Genomic DNA, 23,541 nt, shown 5'->3' on the forward strand with positions numbered 1-23,541 from the left:
CGCACGGCAGCGGGAGCTCCCCCGGTGCCCGTTCCCCTTTTCGGGGGGGGATCAGGGCGCTTTGCCACCCCCCCCCCTCGGAGGCTCCTACCTGCCCGGGCTGCCTGCTGTAGGCGAAGGCGTAGAGCCGCTCGGCGCTGATGTTCACGGCGCCCCGGTAGAGGCGGCCGAAGGCTCCCGGAGCGGGGCTGCCCCCGGGGCCGCCCCCCAATGGGGTCGGAGCCGCCGCCGCCGCCCAGAGCAAGGCGCAGAGCAGGGCCCCGGGGGTCGGGGGCTCCCCCCCGGCCATAGCCCCGCTGCTGCCGGCCGCCCGGCTGCTTCTCCCCGGCGGGGCGGGCGCCCGGGAGCCGGGGTTGGGATTTCCTCGGCCGCACGGGGGTGGGGGGAGGCGGGCGAGCAGCGAGCACCGGGCACCCCCCCCCCCGCCCCGAGCAACTTTCCTGGGGAAGGACCCTCCGCGGGGAGGGGATAGGGGAGGGAAAGGGGAAGGAGGGGGAGAGAGGAGGGAGGAGGGTCTCCGCCGTGTGGCCGGCCCCAAATTGTGAGCCGGCGGTTGTCAGGGAGCTTGTCCCCTTCGGGGTGTGGGATTTGGGGTTAGGGGTATGCAGGCGTCGTCGGGTGTGTGGGGACGGGTTCACGGTTGTGGTATCCGCAGGGCTTCACATCTCACACAGGGGCCATGCCAAGCAGCTGGTTGGGGCTGCTGAGAACTGGGGGATAAATGCCGCCAGTTTTTAGCTCAGTCCAGAGGCGTGAAAGGCTGCAGCACAGTGTCAGTCCACGCTTCTTACGCTATTTGAGGTGCCCGTGAAGCTGCTACAAAAGGCAGTGTGATGCTCTCAAGCTTTTCAGCAAGATGACAGCGATACTGTCAGGCTGCCAAAGGGCCAGAGGTCTGTCTCTGCTCTCCCCTCCTATGCTCTTTTGTTGGAAACATGCCTGGGAAATGTGTCGGATCCCATGGCGCAGGGATGCACTTTTAACTCAGAGAAGGTAGAGCATCACCGAAGCGACCTGAAAGGCTTTTCAGACTGAAGGCAAACTCGTAGAAGCCACGGTTTTATAAAGCCAGCCTTTGTTCTCCGTGTTATCTCTGGCCAAAGCGGCTTTCCAAGCTGTGGGGTTTGTTTTCAAGGCTGAGAGATTTCCTGGGGGTTGCTCTTCTTTGGAGGAAAAGTTGTAAGGCTCAGCAAAACGACTCAGCTTACATTATGCTGCCATTTTGGTCCCTGGGCCTTCGTGCGATCTCTGCCAAGAGCAAACAAACAAAACAATTGTCAGTGACCTGTGTTAGTGAAGCAGACCACATGCAAGTCCCTCTGTCTGCTGTCAGAGCCCCAAGAAGCGGCACTGAGGGCAAGCCCCCCACATGAGGTCTCCTGGGAGACTCCACCACCAGGAGTGCCTTCCAGCCTGGAGTTTCACGCAGCGCAGACCAGAAGACCTGAGCAATGTCACCTCTGAGCTCTTGCAGCTCTGTCTTGCCTCTTGCTGGGACACGGGATGACCTTTTGTGGGGGACTTTGAGCAGTGGTGGCACTGGGAGATTTGTGGCTTCCCCTCTGCACTCTGTAGAAGCCAAAGCTCCTAAACCACACAGCTCCCTGCTCACCCTCTGCCTCCTTCAGCCCCACATACCCCCCTGTGGCCACCCTGTCTAGATGTATATTTTGGTATTCTACAGAAAACTACACATTTTCCCCTCAATTTGAATTTTACAGTTCAAGTTTTCTGTTCAAAACGCAATACTTTTTTTTGTCTTTATTGAATTTTTTCTTACTGTTTTGAGGCTCTTTCTGTGATTCATCAACGTTGTACTTTTGTTCAAATCCTTGCCTCCAAAGTGCTTGCAGAACTGCCCAACTTGTGTTATTTACAGAAGTTTGAAGCCAAAGGTCAATTCCATCATCCAAGTCACTAATTAAAATAATCAATCTTAGCAGACAGATCAGATCTCTTTAATTTAATATACCTTCCTATTGTCCAGAAAATAGCCACAGCTACATTTTGGGAATTGCTGTTCAATCACACACTCCTTTCATGTTAATTCCAATCTGACCCCTATTTGCCTTTATGAGGACGGCGTTCAATGTAATGTCAAAAGTCCTGCTGAAGTCTGAATGTTTCATCTGTTTCTTTCAGCACTTCCTAAGCCAGTTATCTCTGCAAGGAAATAAATTAGCTTACTTTGACTTGATTTGTTCGGGACAAATGAGCACTGCCTGTTTCTCATCACTGTATTGTTTTTTAGTTGCTTGCACCCTGCCTGCTGAACAGCTTGTTTCATTATCTTTCCCGATAACAAATGGAGGTTGGCTGATTTATAATTCCTCACTCAGCCCTGTTGGTAAAGACGAGCAGCCTGTTTTCCCTTTTCACATCCACCTAAATCTTGTTCTTGAATGGCAGCAGGTATTTTGGAAGAAAGAACAGGGACGCTGTAAGAGACAAGATGCTGATCAAGGGAGATCATGGGTCTGGATCAGCGGAAGTGTTCTCACGCGTGCCACAGCACTGGCATCAGGGGATGGCAAAGGCTGGCTGCTCCCTAAGGCACAGGGAACCAAGTGTGAAAATGTAGACAGCAGGGCAGGGGCTTCACCACCCAGGGCCCCATCTCACCGTACCCAAGCAAGATGGACAGGGCAGGCCTGGAGATGGCAGCTGGGGTCAACAGAGAGTCCAGACTGTCAGGTAAACCCCGAGCAGGTCTCAGGTCGTGGCTGTCACACAACTGCAGCTGTAGCACAGGCAGGGTTTAGCACCAGAGCCCCAGCTTAAAAGCAACTCTCGTGGGATGAGGGAGGTCAGCCCTCACAGAGGCCTTTCTGCACTGTGCCCTCCAAGGTCACTGGAGTGAAGGGGGCAGCCCTTGGCTGTGCTATCTCTGCGCTGGCGCCGAGCCTGGGGTGCCAGACCTGCAGGAGGGGGGATGTTCTCAGGGCCCTTTCCTCTGCATGTGTTGGTGCACACATCTCCTGACACGGACATCCTTGTTCCCAGGATGAGCAAAGCCTGGGGTTGTGAGCGTCTTGGGGTAAGGAGGCTCACAAGAGTGCCTTTTTTTTTTTTTTTTTGCCATAGAACAAATGTAGAAAGTCACATTGCTGCTGGAAAAAACACTCTAAGGGAGTGATATTTCTCCTGGTAACCAGTGCTGCAAAAATATCCAGGACAGGAGAAAAATCTCAATTACAAAGGAATTCCCTGAATCATACTAATATGGAATATAAAAGAACAAGAGTATAAACGTAACCAACTGCATTGTTTTGAAACTTATTTTGGAAAATGAGGGTTTTAAATGTCTGCCGTTTGGGTATGCAGTCTCTACGTTACATAAGCTCCACTGTGAGTAAATAGATGCTGTAGATGTTCAGCTGGCTTCTGCAGAGATAATGGATCATTTTCAGATGCTGCTGTAAATGTAGTGTGAAGCACAAGCACTGAAGGGTAGACAGGCTTTAAGACAACTGATAGAAGCCCAGTAACCTGCTCCCCATTTTCTGATATGTGGCTGAAGTGTTTGAGACTAGAGCTGGCTGAATAACAAGTGTCTCTGGCTTGTAGTGTATTAGCTTATATGACGTACTTAACATTTATATTTGATGGTAATTAATAGTAGCAGAGAGGTTTATGAGATTTCAAAGTAGATGATATATTGTTCTAATTGTGCCACGATTGCTTTCTTCTCTTTCCAACAGGCCTTGCTCTTCAAGACAGTTTTAAGCCATGCTGGGACAGAATTCCAGATGTGTCCTTAATTTATGCTTTTAGTTCCAGATTTTAAAATAAACAGAAACTAATGAACCCAGTACATCGCCTTACACATATGCCTAGGATCAGGGATTTATTTTTATTATTATTTTTTTTTTACCACAGGTTGGTCTGATGTTCAGCTTCAGGTTGTGTATGGTATCTATGTTTAGTGCCTATAAGAAATAGAAGTTCAGGTGCAACTACAGCATAAAAAAATAAATTGACTCATGCACATTTTGCAGCTCTTCAGCAAAAGCAGTTGCTGCTAGTATTTCCTGTCACTTTTTTTTTCCTCCCTTCATAATTTCCACCTTCTTTTTCTTCAGGTATCTTACGCAAAGCAATTCCTTCCCTCAGCACATTGACCATTACCACCTGCCTCTTTGCACTGATGTTGGTTATGCTGGAGTTAGATGGATAAGAACCATGGGGAAATCATCATTTCTAAACATCATCACCTCACAGACAGCAGGAAAAGAAATCACAAATCATCATTTCCTAAGCATCAGGAGATCTGGGTGAAGGGGAATTTTCCTCTTCAAGGCATGATTTTTGAATGCGGAGCTGATAAACCCTACAGCTTCACTTTTCACCTCCAACAGGCAAAACATTAAGCTCACATTGTATTATAAGAAAGCGTCAATTTTAACCTTTCAGAGTAGTTTGCAGCTCTACATATGTGACCCAGGGAAGCGGAGGATCTGCGGCGCACTTGTGGGGCGAGCCTGTAGGAGGTCGCTTTGCTCAACCAACCAAGGGCCACCCTTTATCTGGATTTAACAGCGTGTGCGACATGCTTTTAAGTTCCCCTCAGCAGGATTCGTCCTGCCCTTCGCTACCTACCGGGCGGGCCGTGAGGCGGAGCCCAACCGCCACCTCCCTCCTTCCTCAGGCGGGGCCAACGGTCCCGTGGCAACGGCTGCGCGCGAGGCGGCGGCGGCCATGTCGCGGGTGCTGCTGAGGGGGGCACGGGCCCGGCCCCGCGGCCCCGCCGCTGCCGCCAGGAAGGGGCCGAGGAAGGCGGCGGCCAGGCGGGACTGGGACGTGAGTGCTGCCCCCTCGCCCTCCCCTCCCTCCTCTCCCTGAGGCTGAAGAGCGCTCCCAGCCTCCACAGGGATATCCTTTTTCCTCACCGATTCCCTCCCTAAACGTGGGATGCTGTCGATGCTCTACAAGTGTACCGCTGTGTAATTTTATGCTACATATGTTCTGTCTCATTGCTTTTTACTCAAACTTAACAAAAAATAAATAATAAATATAAATAATCAATCCAATAATATACATAATAAATCCAGTTCCCTCGCTGTTCTTGTTTTTGATGTGTTTTCGTGTGCCTTTCTGCAGAGTACTGTCCATGACCTGACAGTCCACCGTGCCACGCCTGAGGACATCGTAAGTTTTACATTTGTCACCGCTCCTTTCCTATAACCATGAGATTTATCTGATTATCTAGCATAAATGTACACTATACATACTGGGATAGCTTTCTGATAGCAATTAATCTCCCTTTTTAAGCCTCTGGACATACGGTTCTTTTAATTTTTTTTTTTTTGTTTATAATATGTCAGGTATCCATAGCTATTCCTCTGGCAGCCAGGATCTTCTCAGTTCTCTGTTTCCATTGCGAAGCAGTAACTATGTTTTTATTTCAACATAGTGTATCCCATTATAGATAAAAAAAAAAACACTCTGTGGAGTAGTTTGACATTAAGCCTCATCTCTGCCCAACGGACCAAAAAAATGTGCTCTATTTTGGAATTTTCTATAATTCTGAGGGTGTTCAATCTTCATTTAAACAATTTTACAGTGCTTCTTTACATTGAATGACTTGTTCATTACAAAATACATTAATTCCATTTCTTTTTCATTGGTAGCACTGATCACCAGGATGGAATAGACAATAAGAGCTGTTGTTGATTTTTAAATTTTGACTATCCGTCCTAGTCAGGATGAATAGATACAACAGTGGAGATAGACATGGTTATCTTGATGTTATTTGGACACTTTTGAAAGCACTTGACACATTTGATTTCTTTAATTTGTATTTAAACTGAATACGTATGTATCATTGTTAGAAGAGCAAGAATTTTGCAGGTAACTGACGCTAGTGTTAAGTCAGGAAAATACATCTCTTTTTACGCTTATTATTGGTGGGAGTGTTTATATTTTTTGCCTCCTTTTACAGCTGAGAAAACTCCTGCTGAGTCAGCAGATGGAAAATGAGTCTCCCATCATTCACCTTTGCAATTGCATTAAAAGTAGCTAGTACTGATGGGATCTGACATTTGTGGATATTTGTGTGCTGTCATTGGCACTACCATAAAAGTAAATTAAACATCTGGTGCATGAAGGATAAAATCAAGGAAAAGGGATTGTTATCATTGTTTTTAGGTTGTACCTTGATTTTTAATTGGTTTCTTTCATGTTTATGTAGCTGCGTCGCCATGAAATACACAAATCAAAAAACAAAGCACTGGTCCATCTAGAACTGCAGGAGAAGGCTCTGAAAAGAAAATGTAAGAAACAAAAGCAACTGGACCCCGATTCTTTGGAGAAGAGGAAATTGGCTCTGATGCGTGAGGTAAGAGCTGAATCTGTGCTTTTCAGCCTGTTGCAGATGATTTGTAGTGGGAAAACTGCTCTTGCACATAGGTGAGAATTTGCTCCTCTTTTTGGATAGTTGGACTTCATCTGTGTGTACGTTCGCTACTTGCAGTGATAGGAATAGGCTGCAAAACATTTTAACTGTTGTGAAACATCTTAACTTATCTGTGCAGTTGAGCATTTCATCCTTGTTGCCTGGCTATGCCATTTGTAATGCTTCAGGCCTCTTTGAATCTGAACATCTAAATTTTAATGTTTGCGGTGAGAGAGGTTGCCTGCCTAAAAATCTGAAAGAAGATACAATGTGTTCATCTCCAGCTCCACCTGTATGGCCCCATAACAGCCTATTTCTAAAATACTGTTAGTGTGTTACACTGAATGGTAGGTGGTGAATGGATTAACGTAGAGGGGATGGTTAGGATTAGTCCTGTTTAATTATCTTTAGTAACAATCTGAAATGGGAAGGAAGAGGAATTTTTAAATGAAATTCATAGGTCAATTTAAATGAAATTCATGGGAGAAAATACAGCACTCAGTGAGTATGTTGAGGGTGCGTAAATGGGCCTAGAGGGGTTAGAAGATAATATCACTTTGTTTTCTGCTGATCACAAAAAAAGGTGAGCTAATTTACCTTGGGAACAATGCTCTAAATAAATTCTTATAACGAGTTCAGCAGGTAAGTGAAACTTAGGAACCTCCTGAGTCTGATCTAGTAGGGGAGCATGAAAACAAATTTATCAGGATAACTTTTGTCCGAGTAAGCACATCAACTTAGTTTTAATTGCTTTAGGCAAAGGATATCATGTTTTGGAATAATTAAGCGTTACCATATTTTTTTCCTCTGTAGAGCTGGCATAGCATTGTCTAAAAACCTGCATCAATTTGACATCAGATGGCTAAATGGGAAGTTAGTATCAAGGATAAAAACTGAATGGTGATTTGGAGAAGTGAATATATGAGATGATTAAGCGACATGAATACTCTCTGATTTGCTAAATTGGTTATGAGGCAAAGTGATCTATTGCAGTGTAATTCAGGCTGAAAAGTCTAGACAGACATGGAAGTGAGCTGTGTGGGGGAACTGTGAAATGAGAGGAAAAAAACAGGTGAAATGTCCCTGGATTTTATTTTATTTTTTCTTTTGAATGAGGCTGAATATAAAGTATTAGTAAACTTATCAATAGGCACTGAAAGAAACTGTGAAGATAATAGCATGTAGTGCTCTGAAACTGCTGCATGCTGGTCTCTCTTAGGATTTCCAGGAGAGCAGAAATTAAATCTGACAAAAGAGGCATAGTGTACGAGGGCATAAGTAAGCCTGTCTTTCTGTGGGATCTTCTAAAGTACTTTTTCTAGCTAAAATTGAAGAACTATGATAAAGTGGAGATCACTTGCATATTGTGTTAGGTTTATGTGGCAAGGGTTTGGTAGTGGGATGGCCTCTGAGAAGAGTCCAGAAGCCGCCCCATGTCAGATATGAGCCAGTTTCAGCCAGCTCCAAAGGAACCCACTGCTGCCCAGAGCTGAGGCAGTGAGTGACACTGGTTGGGCCTCTGTGAGAGCAGATTTAGCTGAATCTAAAGTAGAGTAGTTGAGTGCATCCTTAGGCATGGTTCCAGTCATGGACTTCAAATACTGGGGGAGAGAGAGACTGAAGCTGTATCTTGTCAGAAATGTGTGGAGATGGCTGAATCATTTTGTTTTGCTAGGTGCAGTCAACTGTATTTGTGTCCATTGAAGCTTCTATGAAGGCTTGTGGCAGGATTTTGATTTTAAGGCAGGATTTTCAATAATCAAGGATGAATGAAACAAGTCTGTCTGAATTGGTTTGTACCTATTCAAATGGTTCATTTTTTGGGTGTCTATCAGATGAGACAGTGTTGATGGGGACCCCAGAAGCGATAACTACTTAACATTTCAGAAAAACAAGGTGAATTCTAGTCACTCAGGATGAAGTATGGTCTTCTGATTTGTCTTAATTGGGATCTCACTGTACAGTGCCAACTTTGTAAACATTGCCTTCTTGGCTATCCTTCTGCTAACTGTACCTGAACAACAAAGGAAAAATCAGTCTGCACCATATGAAATATTTCCTTATATGCTCTACTTTCAGATTCTCTCTGATCAGTACCATTTGCAAGATGTATTGGAACGATCTGATGAGGTCATGGCTGTGGCAAAACACTTGTTTGGGGATGCTCCTCGCACACGAACAGGTAGACCATCTTATTTCTGTGTAAGAGTACATTTATCTTATCACTTTTCATAAATAGTCTTATTATACAAAGGATTCTTTTAAAGTGTTTTCATCTGATGTAACACAATTGATTCTGTTTGTGTTGGATGAAACACAGATGAGGATAACCATGTGGCAGGGAAGAGAGAGCCGTGGCTGGTTAATCCGCCGTACCAGTCTGTTGTGGAATTTCTGGTGACTTCCTCTGAAGCATCTGATGCTGACCATTTCTGCAGCAAAGTTACCAACATACACAGAGTGCCAGTTTGTGCACATAGAGTAGTTTGGGTTCTTGTTGCTTGATACATCATGACTGAATGTCTTGAGATAACTCACTGGCCTTTGCCAGTTAGTCAAAATGACAAATCCCTGTGACTCCTCCTTATACAATGTACAGGAACTTGCTTTTTGGTACTAAGTCCTGTGAGGTACTACAGACTGAGTCCCCTGAATTCTTCCTGATTTTTTTCTGATTCCTTTAGGTTTCCCTAATGTAACAGTGGCTCCTAACTGTGACGTAGAATCATGTCAAGGACCCATCATACAGAAATGCGATCCTCCCACTGAGCTTTCTATCCTTAGTGAATCTGTCATGGATTCCCAGGTAATGTATATTCTGTTCCACACATGTCCCATGTTTCTGGGTTGCACAAAATAAGAATATTCAAAGGCAGTGTTTCCAAGCACACCCGAACCTTTCTTCTGTGTATGGTGTAGCATCTTGATAATATACAGAGAAAACTGTATTAAATTGACATGAATTTGTTTTGTAAGACTCTGGCAATCATGACTTTAGGTTTGTTTGTTTGTTTGTTTTTCCAACCTTTAAGTAAGACAAACAGTAACTTCTTATGCCTCACATTAGTATGCTTTCCCTTTTAATTATCAGATAGAGAACAAACTGATTATAAACTAAAAAAAAACCACACAACTCTATGTTAATTAGAACTAATTGCTACCTATTGAAATATACCTGTTTTTTCAACTGTCTGCATACATGAGGACATGGGCTCCAGTTTATTTCAGATCATGCACAGATAATGCTCACTTAACTCCACAACCTTTATTAGTACTACAAGTTTTTTTTAATACTTTACATTATTGTACAGTTATTTATTTTTGTGTAACAACTTTAATGTTCGTATAAATTCATTTAAATTTTTATTTAGATTGTGTCAGCATTCCATTTTCTTCTCATAGCATGAATTATACCAGGAATGCTCACTTTGGTTTGAGAAATGTCATATGACACCTCTGAAAAGTAGCTCACTGCTGAAGACCGTAAGGGCTGTGGAACTGAAAGAGATGGTGTTATATTCTCTTGATTCTGTGAGAATTTTTTTCTTATTTTCCTATGAAAATCACAATTAAAGGTTATCTGATGGGACATACGCAGAAGGGCAGAAACCTGATAGATTCTTTTTTTTATCCTAAGCGTATGTAGTGTGTAGTTCTTACTCAGTATGCATCATTGAAATAAGACATTGAGTATTGAATTAATCATTTGCTGTGTTATTTTCCAAGATAATTGTCAGTGTGAATATTTCTCATATACTAAAACGTCTCCCCAAACCTTCCTATGGAGATCTGTGGATATCTTTATTCTGTTGTTGATTTGTAATTTTGTTTTGGAGGTGGGGATTTAAACAAATTAGGGGGAGAGAGGTAGCTTTTTTTCTTGAAGCAATTCTAATTGATGTATAACTTCTTCTTAAAGACAACTTGATATTTCTCTGAGGTTCCTTTTGTTTTCTTTGTCTCCTAAAAAGGCTCTTAATGAAGTGCAAGAAGAAGCATTATCCATCTGTCCATCAGAAGATGGACAGCATGAATCTCTGAATTTCAAATCCAGCGTCAATGCTGACAGGTCAGTGCAAATATATCTGTTCAAGCTTCTACTTCTTTGATACTGGAAATAGGAGTTTAAAGGATGTTGTATGGAAGTAGTTAAGTTAGTTGTGTGTAGTCTTTGTTGTTGTTGTTTGCTTGTTTGTTTCCCTCCCTGCTGCTTTCTTGATCTCAGAATTCTAGGGAAAGCCATTGTTGTAATCTTAAACCTGGGAATGAATGTGAGTAGGGAACTCACCTGAGTAGTTACAGGTATTCTAAAAAGCTTTCTCTAGATTGCAAAGATAATCTAGAATCATGCTGTTATCATATCACAGTTCATTATTACACTTGTTTTGAACGTAGGCTGCTTCAGATACTGAGAGAAGAAAATTCGTCGGTGAATTCTCGGTTGTGGGCTGAAAGGGGTATGAGAAGAACTACCTTATCACAAGAAGTACCTTTGACTCCAACAACTTTTTCTCCATCATTGGATCGTTCAGGTTGGATTTGCCAAATTGCAGACTATCAAGGGTTATTAAGCTGTTTATAGGATTCCATCCTGAATTCCTGTTCTGGGTTGGGGTGAGAGAGACTTGTTAATTTGGCTCAGATGATCTTTCGGCCTAAAAAAACAAATTTTCTAATAACTTTGTAACGCACTACTATTAAGAACATATCTCCAGTTTCATGTATTTTTTGTTTTGTATTTAAATCAGCCCTCAACGCTACCAGTGTAGTCAAGAGAATCCATTCAAGACTTCAGAATGAAGATGAAGAAGAGACAGTAGACTCGACTTACACTGTGAGACAAGTGCTGAACCCAAACTCAGGAAAACAAAAGCAAATTTCAGCAAAAAGTTTAGTATTTTTTAAAAATTACATACCTTCCTTTGAATAAGGTCCTTAATATCACAGCTTGAAAGGGATCTGTGGAAGTTGTCTCGTTGTGCTCCCTGCTCACAGCAGGGTGAACTCCAAAGATTGATTAGGGGCCCTCATCCATCCAAGTTTTTGAGCATCTGGCATTCCACTGCCCCTTATGTAGTGTGTTCTGGTGACAAAGCAAAGTCCATAGCAAGCACGGAACCACCAATACATGGTGCAACTCATTACCTTGCTGGCTATAGAGTTCTCCCTCCTGTGGTGCTTTTCTGTTTCTAACATGGCTTTCTGGTCGATGCTGAACAGCTTTATGAAGAATTTCAATCCACATATTCTACATGTAGTTTATACCCATTGTCAATCCCCATAAACAGCTGTAACATGAAAAGATAGTTGTAAAAGAATCACTCATTAAATATGAGACCTGAAAGCAGCTGAAATTTTTCACTGGCTGGTCCCTGGCAAACTGTTTCTGTGCTTTTAACTGAGAAGAAAAGTATAAATAGGTTTCTAACATAAAAGCACCAAACAGCAACACCAGAGAGGTACTAATGCGGTGACAGAAAATGGGGGTTTTGATTATTGAAAATGACTAGAGTGACTGGGGATGTTCTCTTATGGACCTCTCCTTTGATTTATTTCAATAAGCAATATAATTTCATTCCTATTGCAAAGCTTTCTATACAAATTGAAATTTCAATGACTTTTTTTTTCTCCCCCCAGTGAAAAGAAAGCAAACTGTACAGAACTCAGCAAGACAGAGGAGAGATGATTCTCTTGCTCATTCAGTCCCCATTGACCTTCAGAGGGACAATAAATCCAGCCTAGATGTTCTCAGCTGTATGTTACATGAGGTGGAGCATGAACTGGAGGAATATGAGCGATGTACAGGCCGTGAGGTCCAAAAAGCTCAGAGAAGTGAAGGCCTCACCGGATTTACCTTGTCCCTGGTGAATGCTCTCTGTCGTTTGATGCGCTACCTCAAAGAGGTGAGAAGACTTTGAATTCCATCTGTAGAATGAAAGAAGAAGGATATAAACTTGCATCAGAGGCGTTATCTTTGGTCTTTCCTGGCTCCCAATCAATTTACTTTGAAGTCTAATTATAATTACTTATTATTTGGATTGCATGCAATTAGGAGGTAAAACTTAATTTGTTAGAAACAGATATCCCTAATGAAAAGGGAGGAATTGACTGCAATGAAAGTCTCCAAGTCACTATTTGCAGAAGGTATTAATCAAATTACTTTGAAACTTATTTTTTACGTATGTTCAGAGCGGTAGCAGCGTATTAACTACAACCTTGTTTAGAAGTTCATTTTATTTTTGGCCTCTCAAAGGTGATGCTATTGTCACTAGAAAAAGAGTACCCAAATCTTCAGTTTTCTTTGAGGAACTCCTTAGCTTTCTTCTTCTATCCATAGTAGCAACTTCACCTTAAACAAGAACGACCTAAAGTGCTTACTATAGCATTGCACAACTGCAGATCAATGGAATTTCATAAAGACAACTACCTGTAAGCTGTGGGGAAATAAATACTGTTTTAAAAAGTTTTTATTTCATCTCTAATCCAGAGGTATTCAAGATGCAGCAGTGGCTCACAGATTCATTGAGCCTTTGTGAAATTGTGAACCAGATTATGACAGTTCTTGCACTCTTAATGGATGCAGAAAAAATGTGTTGCCTAAATACCAGTGCTCTATTTCATAGTGAGGGCAATAGATTCCTAATGAACATGGAACTGTCCTCTTTTGGTTCCTTTTCAGAGTGTATAACCATTGAAAAAAATACTTTAAAAACCTGATTTGTTTTATTATTTCCTGTATGGATGCATAACAACGTATAAATCGAATATTGGGTAGTCCAGGAATATGAAAGATTTTCTTTTCAGACCTGTGTTGGAAGCAAACAATGAATGCTCAATTCAAGATTGAGAAATTACTACCATCAGAGGATGGACTTCGGCTGAGGTGTGATACTGAACTATTCCTGTTTCCAAATATGAATCTGTATTAACTACAGTAAGTTTTAAACTTTTTCTCCCTATTTAGAGTGAAATACAACTGCGTGAGAAAGAGTTGATGAGGCAACGTCATGAGGAGATGTTGAATGAGCACCGAGAACTGATTGATGCTTTGACTGCAGAAATACTTCTAGCGAGGGAAGAAAACATTACTATACAGGTACTGAGCCCCTTTCCCCAACGTGCTACTGAGTTTTGCTACAAATATGGGCTGAGATGCATTGTCCGTATGTTCAGGAAAGAAAGTGATAAAATTGAATGAGGAGTCTGAGAACAGCAGTCATGGGGTGTGGGAAAGGGGTGTTTGTAAAGTCAGCATTTTATTTTATTTTATTTTATTTTTTTAATTATGTTTAAAGCTTGACAAAATGCTAGCTCCGTGAAACTGAAAACTGAGCTTTATTATGTACAATCTAATGGTTTAAGCACCTGCCAATATTGGAGCAGCGAAGTGGAATAGATGTAATGCTACATTTTCATTTCTTCAGCTTGTGGTGGAAGTAGATTTTTTTTTTTTTTTTATTAGTTACCTTTGGCAATGAAACAGTAAACAACCTTGGAGAGGAAGTGGGATGATAAATAAAAGAAAAAATGAGATTTTTTTTTGAGGCAGGAATAGAGACATGAATAATATCTCGGTGGAATCTCACAAATACATACAGTGGTATTAAGAGGCCAAATTTATTCTCAGTGCTGCTTGTGGTGTGTAATTTTCTAATTCCTGTTTTTATGTTGCTAGAATAAAAAATATTTCTCTCTCTCTCCCATCCTTAGAAGAAACTTCAGCAATACATGATTGTAACAGATGAACAGATAACCTCTCTCACTCAAGCATTTAAAAGTCTCCCTTTGGTAGAACCTAGAAGAGAACAAAGTCCAAACCATTTTGGAACTGCAAGCAACAGTCCAGCAAATGGCCAAGGTATGCATGTGCGTGTGTGGAGAAAACTGGAATTGTGGCTACTTTATTTCTGCAGTAGAAAATCTGGTATTTAATAGATGTCTACTTGAATAAACACCTCTTGTGAACCTGAATGTCACTTCTGGAAATTCATATGCCGTGGGTTTCTGCTGTGAGCAGAAGCACTTTGCTACAGGCTTTTTTTTTTAAGTAGTATTATAGGCTGAATTCCATCCCACTGGCATTCATGTATCTGGATCTGGACTTGGAAATTATCCATAAAGACAGATCTTGGGTTTGAACTTTTTAAGTGACAAGTCTTTATTTTATTTTCCTGAAAAAGAAGGCAGAAGGAGAATAGCCTTTCCTCACAAGTGGGAGGCATCCTTCTGTTCCTTACCCTGTTAAGATGCCTTACAAAATCAGGTTAATCCTGGAACAGGTTGCCTACAGAAGTGGTGGAGTCCCTGTCCTTGGGGGTGTTTAAGGAAAGGTTGGACGTGGTGCTTAGGGACATGGTTTAGTGGGTGACATTGGTGGTAGGGGGATAGTTGGATTAGATGATCTTAGAGGTCTTTTCCAACCTTAATGGTTCTACGATTCTATGAATCCTAAGAATCTTAAAAAGTAAAATAAAATTTAACTAAAAAAAAGTAAGAAATGTCCAGCTGAAGCAGGACCCTGCCTGTCTGTTGCTGAGGCACTCTAATAGTATGAGATTGGTTCTTCCGTTAAACACTGGAGGTCGCTGCTGACCAGAAACAACAGTAGGTTAGACCTGTTAAGCAGCCAGGGGTAAGTTAACGTAGAACATCTCTGGAGAGAGGGAGGGTTGCTGAAGAAGGAGTTGGAGGGGGAAATACCATGACAAACAGCATGTGAGGAGGATGCTTTGGAAAGGTAGCTCTGCATGGTGAAGCAGGGGAAGAAGATGTGTCTCACCTCTTGCCAGGATCATTATATAAGGGGTGGAAAGTTTTAAATTCCATCTCAGTAATGTGAACCATCAACAATATCTTAAGCAAACAGCCTCTTCTGCTTGTCTCTCTGCCTTTGCAGAGTGTTTTTTGTCTCTTGTACTTTGGGATCACAAACGTTCTCCCTCATTTTCTGGTAACTTTGATTTTGGGAACAAATATCCTGAGCAAAATCATTAAGGGTGAATTCAAAGATAGCGCTAAGGGAGCAGCGTATGCAGGCATATTAAAATTACTGTGTTCTCACAGCTGGCTACAGCTTTGACTCCACACTTTTCATTTTTTGCCTCCCTGGTAATCTGTGCCTTACAAGTCACACGTCTGTGTGTCTTGTGCATGGGCTGCAAACAGCACTCTTACCAGTATGCTGCAATTGTGAGCCTGTGTATGATAGCTTTTTTTTGCTCTCCTAAGCCCAGTAAAGATTTTTTTATGTCTTAGTGAGAGTTTTGTACTGGGGTACCAGAAGGAATTTAGGATTATGTGAAGAATATATTCTATTCTGTCTTTTTAGATATCTGAACATAAGAATTGTTGTTGGCAATCTTTTCTACACTACTCTTGCTCTAAAACTATTTTTTTATTCTACTCTTGCTTTGTTTCTTTCTTTAGAAAAAGCTGATTTGAGCTGTTTTGAGCCCAGGAGCAATGAAGGCAACAGGGAAAATATGCTGAAGTTACCACAAGAAGAACTGCCTTTCAAGTTTCCTCAGAAGCCAAGTGCCTCAAGTGGTGTAGGAGCAGGTAGAAGCTTGCCGGCTCACATCTTCCAGCCAGCTGTCCTGTTGTCACCACCTCGTCAGAAGAGCAATCAGGAATCGTCTCCCCTCCAGAATGGTGAGATCTCTGGCCAAAGTAGGCTTTTACTATTTCAGTCTCTCAGGCTCAGATTTTCTTTGGAGATGTCTTTTCTATCAAAGTTTTTACATCTGAATGCCTAAACACCTTGGTCCTGTAGTTGGAATACCCTGCTTCTTCACTCAGATGTGCATTAGACTTTCTGACCCCTGCAGTTCTCCATCTGTAGTCCTCTGTCAGTGACAATCCAGACGGGCATTTTTAACTTGTACTGGCTTTGATTGTCGCTGTCTGCTGTAGCTCTTTGTCTACGACTTACAGCACATAATCTGAGCTTCCCCTCTACTGGTGGTGTAATCCAGTCTCTGTCACCTATAATGGTGGAACCACTGAAGACTGGAAATCCGGGATGACTGTAGGCTGCATACTCCTTGAGCTAATCTCCCCAGCAAAGATTTTTTTCCAAAAAAATTGGGAGCAGGTTTCCATATGGGTTTCATTTAGTAGTACACAGGAAGTGGTTGAAGAAGTTTGGGGTGAAATTACGTGGTGCCAGATTAACTCACAGTCAGGATTTGTAGGCTTTGGGAGTTTTTGAGGTTGCTGAGTGTGATGGGCCCCTGTAAAGCTGTGTTGTTGAGGGACAGATGACTGTGTCAATGACTGGTTTGGTTGCTGACAGGGAACAGCCACAGCAGTGTGGCTTTATGCCTTCTCTCCTTTTGTCCTACCCCTGTCATCTGTATTGATTTGTAACCCTTTTTAGTCAGAAAAATAACCAAAAAGTCCCTTTAATTTTTAACAACTTGCCAGAACAATTGGAAATTTATATCTAGTTCAAGCTTCTGGTAGTATGCAGTGCTGTGAAAAGACACATAATAAATAAGGAGGAAATGAACTAAAGATAGTTTTCTTCAAAGAGCATCATCTGGCTTCAGTCCCATTGAGAACTGTCAGACATCTGCCATTTGAAACAGGAACGTGAAACCATACTCGTAGACTTTGCTATAGTTAGGTATGTGAGAAATGCATTGTTATTCCTTTGAGACTGTGAAGAATGCTAAATGGCTCAACAAATACTTTTTGAGTATTTTTTTTGTAAAAAATGGTAAAATGGTTCATAAAACAGTGGATGTAGGTTTAAATTTTTGAATGTCATGCTCTGCTCCAGTGGCAAAAGCTGATGCTTGGGAAAGAATGGCTATTTGGTATGTAAAACATGGAACCCCTGCTTTTGATCACAAAATCCAAGTTGGACTTTGCGGGTGACAGCGCTGGAACATATTTGGTCATGTGTGTGGTGTGTTACCAGTTTGCTAACAGTGACCACAAGAATATTTAACTATTTCCGTTGGCCACGGTGCATCAACTTCTTAGGGAATAGGTAAATTATTATTCCAGAAGTGTTGTATTGCACCATTCCAAAAGCTTTGTTACGTTACCAATCCAATATAAACAGCAGTAGAAAATACATACTTACAGTTTATTAGATAAGGTAATTGGTTTTTGGAAAATGGAGGACTTACACAGAAGCTTACACAGAAGCAGTGGTTGATATATCAGCTAAGACATTCAAAACATTTCTCTTGTCCCTGACTTTTCTCTCAAGCTCATGTACGATGTAAGACTATTTGCAGCAGGAAATAATGCTGTTGCGTCCTTGCAGCAGGATATTGCATAGAGTGGTTTTGATCAGTGACATATGCCATTTAGGCTAGATATTACAATTCAAATTCCTGCTTGGTTATTACTAGCCTGATGCAATAAAGTTCCTATTCATTTTCCTTTAAAAAAAAATCATGTCTCTTTCATTACTGTTCCTTTATTTCTTGTTTGTAGTATTTACAACAATTTCTCAGTTTACTGAAAACACTGTGAGAGAACCAGGCAAAGAAAAGAGCTCACCCTCCTCCCTGAGAACACAGAGCACAACTGAGGAAACCAATCTTATCACTCAAAGGCAACCAATTCCTACTGCAGACAAAGACTTGGAGAGTTCCCAAGAGAAAATCAGTCTGCCCTGCCCAGCTGATGCCAGAAAAAACAGTGCAATTGAAGAGTTCTCTCAAAGTAGTGATCTGTTGGGACAGATAGCTGAGCTTACACAGCAGAATTCGCTAATTAAAACTCAGTTGAGCAAATTGAGAAGCTTCTCAGAAGACAAAAGTGCCTGCCTACATCAGCCAGACTCGATGCAAAATACAAATCCTAGTTCAGACTCTTCACAAGGACAGGTGAGAATTTAACAGAAGGATGGATTCCCTTTTTTGCTGGTCTTCTTTCCTATAACTTATGCTTCTAGACTGTTTCTTACCTGTCATTTTTTTTAAGGAAAAGAGTAGCAAAACAGATATTCTTTTCATTCACACGGACTTTGATTTTACGATTCCCTTAGGAGGTCAATAATAGTTCCTCATATGGGACCTATGTTGTATACAAGTGCTGAAAAGCCCCATGTGTGCAGCATGTTTATAAGTTTTGAGTATGGTTGTGCTGCAAAGAGAGAGGTGATTGCAATAGGTGTATCTCTTGCAGCTTGGATAATACTATCAGTGAAATAACAGAGGATAATCATAGAATCATTTCAGTTGCAAAAGACCTCTAAGATCATCAAGTCCAAGCGTTAAATATATTAATAGTGAAAACACTGCACCAACCCACAGGTTCTTGTCAAGTTTGTAAAAATATGTATTTAAATCCATGCCATGGCATCTCTTCTGCTACTGTCACCCAGAAACCCATGGAATTTGAGTGAGTGTGGGTACATCTCTTGCAAATACTTGATACTAGGATACGTACTAGTTGGATCTGTCTTGGCAATTTTACTGCATGGTGAAAATCCCCAATCTTTGAGAAAGAGAGAACTTCAAGGCTTCAATTCACATAGAAAATCTTTAATCTGCAACTAAACAGCTATTCAGTGGAACCCCAGCGAGTGGAGTTACCATCACAGAAATGTCTCTAATCCCTCCCCTCGCTGCTATCTTTCCTTCTGTTCCATCACCGTGGCTAAATTACCATTCAGTTAAGGATACTAAAGATTTTTAATTCCCTCATGTAAATGTAGGCTGAGAATGTGCTTACCATCCTTGTTGTAATATGTATAACATTAAGTCATTTAGTTGTACAAGATGATGCAAACTTCTTAAATGATCTTTTTATGAAAATAATTACTGGAGCGGAAGGGGTCAAAATGGATGAAAATCTGGTTTAAAAATGAGTTCCAGGATAATTCTGCCACAAATGTGTTTTTGCTTCTACACTCACTCCTGAATGTGTGTCTTTCTGGTTAAATATTTTCTTAATTACTGTGAATTGCTAGAGGGTTAAGGGGTGCTGGTGCTGGTACTGGTTGGAATGATGCAGATGAGCTATTTTTCCTATTTATTGGAAGACCCATTTAAAACATTGTGTTTAGTCAATTAAGAACCTAGATAGAGGACAGTGGAAGGGACCAAATCAGATCTCTCACAGGAGGTGCTATATAAATAAACTTAATGGTTTTTTCACTTGAAAATTAAATGTATAGAAGTGCTTGATATACACTGCATGCTCTCCCTCAAGGTGCAATTTTAAGTTTTTTAATTGGAAGTATAATTATCCAATTATCTAAGTAGACTCATCTTGTGGCAACTAAGAGCTTGGAAGAAAGAATAGCAGAGCTGAATCGTCAAAGTACAGAAGCACGTGATAAACTGTTGCAGCTAATAGACCAGCAGAAAGTAGCTGCTGCCGATCTGGTCTCTCCAATGATATCTTCAGTTCTGCCCCCATCCCTAAATTATACGGGTAAGTACCCAAGTTTGGGAGAAACAAAAACTGGTAGGGTGATGTTTTTCCCCTTTTGTGGGTGACCTGTCCTGAATTGATTGTAGTTGTGGTCAGCAGTACACTTTCTGTTAATGCCTGTGTGGTGCAAACACTCCTTGGTTTTAGAGGTGGAGGACTTCAGAGAGCTAAAAAAAAAAAAATCTATCAGCTAAAATTCCCCTAAAATTTGTTTCTTAGTAATTAGTTACTTTGCCGCAAATATCGTGTTTCATGGTAAATTTGTTCTTTGCTGTGCCCTTGTCTGAAGAACAGTTCTGCTACACAGTCACTGAAGGGCAGAACTAGCCTTTGTTGCCAACAGATGGCAAGGGAGATCCTTGGTGTCTGAAATTCCCAATATTTTCATTCTTCTTGCAGCATGTTAATCAGTCCTCTATGATGGAGAGTCTTTTTGGAAAGACTTAAGTATTTCCAGATAACATTTTTAGAAGCTTGATGTATCTCAACCACATTTTTGAAGTTTTAGGTCTTGTGGGTGCTCTGTCCCTCAGGCTACCTTGCTGAGTTACTGCCAGTGCTAACAGAAAGAAATAACTGAAGCTTCCATTTATCTGAAAAGATAAATGAGTGAAGGGGATATTCTTGCCAACTCAAGATCTGTAGACTGGCTGCCATTTGTAACTACAAACAAAAATACTTTCCAGCAGAGGAGGCCTTCTTAATTTTATTTTTTTTTTGGTGGAGTTACTGCAGTTACAAGCAGAACTGTGTGAGCATGTACACACATGCTCTATCTAGGACACCCACCCTTTCCCCCCTTCATAAACCACAGAGGATATATAAAGGGAAGTACTTGAGTAGGGAGAGGAAGGAGGAGGAGGAGAGACTGCATGTGTGCACGTGTATGCAGGTGCATATGCAGTGACTCACAGAGTGGGATCTTAACACTTTTTGCACTTCTACGGCTGTTGTAAGATAAATTCAGTGTGAAAAGTAAAATCTAAAGGAAAAGAAATAGAGAAATCTCAAGTTTCTGAGCCTCCAATTACTTTAAAAAAAAAAAAAAAAGTGATTTTCCAGGGAAGGGCCATTCTGTTTTTATGCATGTTGTCATAGTTGCTCTGAATAAGTGCTTTCAATATCTGTCATTAGAAGAGGATGGATATTGGGTTGAATGGACCTTCAACCTGTATTCTATGCAATTGTGAAGACTTACGTGGTAGTCCTCAAAAAAAAAAAAAGTGAAAATGAAATAAATATTGTGAAATGCTGCTGTGTTCTCATCAAAATCAAGCTATTCTTTATTTCATAGAAAATACAAGGAGGACGATTGAAGTGTCTATTCCTGTGGCAGCTTCTGTGGACAGCTCCAAAGAAGAGAGTGTTTCCCCTGCCAGTGTGACCAGTGTGAGAAGGTAAATGTTGAGCCTTTACTATTTGTTCTTTTTGGTAGTGTCTTGATCATGTGCACAGCAGAACTGTAACATGATGGAAAAATCACCACGTCTTTCTCTTGTTCCATGAACTTTCCCAGATTAAATCAAACTCAGCTCTTTGGAAATAGGACAAACATCCAATAGCTTCTTCAAATGTCGTTGTTTGTATTTAAAATACCTCCAGTGTGACATAAAACTGATCACGTGAGATCTAAGATGTGATTTCATTGACTACTTCCTTTTTTTAATGTCATTTTGGATGTTTACAGGTCTGTAGGGGACGCTAGCAAACCTTGTTCGCCCCTAAGTGCCATGTCAGAAAGTGTGAAACTAACTCCTGTCAGTCAAAGGCCAAAGGTAAGACTGCAAAACCTTCAGTGAGTAAGTTTGATTGCTGTGTCATATAAAGAGAATGCAAGATAGATAAAGAAGGGAGTAGGGAGCTCAGTCCTACCGTAAATCTACTGAGGTGAAAGGTAATTGACTCATGTCAGTTTAGATTCCAGACAAACTGAGCACTAGTCATGTTGGTTGTTTGCTGTCATGGGGCTGGTGTTTATAAGCGAGTATTCCTGTAACTGCTCTTTTTGCTGTGTCATCTATTTCTATTTGTGTTTAGAACAGGGAACCTCTTTCAGGCTTTCACTGGTGGCTCCAGAAAATTTCAAGTAGCCTTTATGATGTGGAGTGATGTGTAAGAGGGAAGCAAGCTTTCGCCTAGCAATTGCAGAAGTGCTGAAAACTAAATAAATCTGAAAGTAAAGAACAATCACTGATCTTGATTACTGTTTCCTAATATGCAAAAAGAATAGACTACAGAGATGTTTCATATTGGATTCCAGACAGTAGTGTAGTCCGGTAAACCATTTGTAGATCTGTTTGTAGCAACTGTGAGAAGATACTAATGCTGTCTTTCCAGATATCCAAAATAACCCAACCTGGGAGTCCAAGACTTCCTGCCCTGATAGGGAAGTAAACATCCCCATAGGGGAAATTCAGAATGCTTCAGGTAGATGTGACTTCAGCTAGGTGTCTAAAGTTGACGGTGTGATAACCTCTGTGGTCCCTGTGGCAGACGATTGCTTCATATCAGGGAAGTGGATAATCCTATGCCAGCAAGCGCTGACTAGCAAGTCTGTGGGAAGCTTGTGATGTATGACTTTCAACTTGTTTCCTCTTTTGCAGGCAGAAAAACAAAAAGAAGAAGGTTGGTTCGCATTGTCAATGCATATTATGTAAAGGAAGCTGCGCTCAAGTCCTTTTTTTTATTTTAATTTTCTTATGAACAGCAATTTAGGTCACTGTGGTCACCCTCTCCAGATGTGCAGTTTAACTCTGGAGTGCTTTCATGTCAGTATAAAAAGGTCAATATGGGATAATACCCCATGTGGCACAAATACAAGAAGGAATTCCTGGGAATGAGTTTCCAGACCGGATGCACTGCATCACCCCTTTTCACTGAAGCTGCTGTAGCAACACAAATGGGCTGCACACTGATCTGATACCTGTATTACACATGCTGAAGAAAGAAGGATCTAGAAAATGTGTGTGGAATGTAATGTTTCTGGAGCATGTATTTGCACATGACTCGGGATTGAAAAAATTCAAGAAAAACAGAGATGAGGGAATTCACATATATTCAAAAGCAACCTGGAGATTAGGAAGCCAGTCTGTTCCTGCTGGATGAGAATTTGCTTCAGAAATAAATGAATTTTTTCCTTCCATGTTTACAGTTGCCCCCAAGATTTGTATTTTCTGTGCAGTTAATGTATCAAGGATAGCTTCTGGACTTGAGGATCTCTTTTTAAATTTTATTTTTATAGTAAACGTAAAGTGGCTATTGGAAGTTGAAATCAGAATCTCTGTTATATACTAAATGTGATCTTTGATACAATAGAAAAATTATGTAAATTATATTAAGCTCTTCTACTGTGTGTATGTATAATACTCTAATGACCATGTTTGCACATTGATTTTATTTGACATTTTAAAAATAGCTGTCATTTTAGTATTAGTGATTGACAATAAAATACAGTCATTCCTTACATTATAGTAAACCTGAGCAAAAAACTTTACAATTGAGTGTGTTTTTTTTTTTTTTTTTTTTTAAGAAATAAAATCCAGACTTACAATTTTTTTCTAAGTAAAGTTGTTTTCATCTCTTTATTTTTTTTTTAATTGACCTGGTCTAATATCCCTAAAGACATTAGTGAAGTGTGGCATAAAAAGGGGCCAGTCCCTATCCTTTCAATCAGTTCAGCTTTAAGAGAATGAAGAATATTTTTTTTTTCCTACTAAGAAGGGAGCAGTTGCTTTTAAACACGCTTT

The 23,541-nt window shown here is 41.0% G+C and overlaps 2 protein-coding genes across 2 annotated transcripts in view; one reads left to right on the forward strand and one right to left on the reverse strand.

Moving 5' to 3' along the window:
• The window catches only part of SIDT1 (SID1 transmembrane family member 1), a 41,469-nt gene extending 36,748 nt beyond the window's left edge, over positions 1-4,721 (reverse strand). The window contains exons 1-2 of the mRNA XM_027449686.3: positions 4,600-4,721; positions 92-1,248 (exon numbers count right to left, since the gene is read on the reverse strand). Of these exons, the coding sequence (XP_027305487.3) occupies positions 92-289 (198 nt within the window). The 5' untranslated portion in view covers positions 290-1,248; positions 4,600-4,721. The remainder of the gene's footprint in view (positions 1-91; positions 1,249-4,599) is intronic.
• Positions 4,640-23,311, forward strand: SPICE1 (spindle and centriole associated protein 1). Its single transcript, XM_027449681.3, has 17 exons — positions 4,640-4,800; positions 5,101-5,148; positions 6,191-6,337; positions 8,474-8,576; positions 9,079-9,200; positions 10,366-10,463; positions 10,790-10,926; positions 11,143-11,283; positions 12,032-12,297; positions 13,359-13,490; positions 14,105-14,252; positions 15,821-16,045; positions 17,846-18,240; positions 19,624-19,795; positions 21,090-21,192; positions 21,483-21,570; positions 22,399-23,311. The coding sequence occupies exons 1-17, from the start codon at positions 4,699-4,701 to the stop codon at positions 22,450-22,452; spliced, it is 2,481 nt and encodes an 826-aa protein (XP_027305482.3). The 5' UTR covers positions 4,640-4,698; the 3' UTR covers positions 22,453-23,311.
• Positions 23,312-23,541: the final 230 nt, after the last annotated feature.

The sequence above is a fragment of the Anas platyrhynchos genome, chromosome 1, assembly GCF_047663525.1.
Source record: "Anas platyrhynchos isolate ZD024472 breed Pekin duck chromosome 1, IASCAAS_PekinDuck_T2T, whole genome shotgun sequence".
NCBI classification, from domain to species: domain Eukaryota; kingdom Metazoa; phylum Chordata; class Aves; order Anseriformes; family Anatidae; genus Anas; species Anas platyrhynchos.

Bases quoted from the DNA above. Each gene is read 5' to 3' on its own strand.
- SPICE1 (XM_027449681.3), top strand. From the start codon at position 4,699: ATGTCGCGGGTGCTGCTGAGGGGGGCACGGGCCCGGCCCCGCGGCCCC. The intron at 6,338-8,473 runs GTAAGAGCTGAA...CTCTACTTTCAG, and splicing joins AATTGGCTCTGATGCGTGAG to ATTCTCTCTGATCAGTACCA. The intron at 13,491-14,104 runs GTACTGAGCCCC...TCCCATCCTTAG, and splicing joins AAGAAAACATTACTATACAG to AAGAAACTTCAGCAATACAT.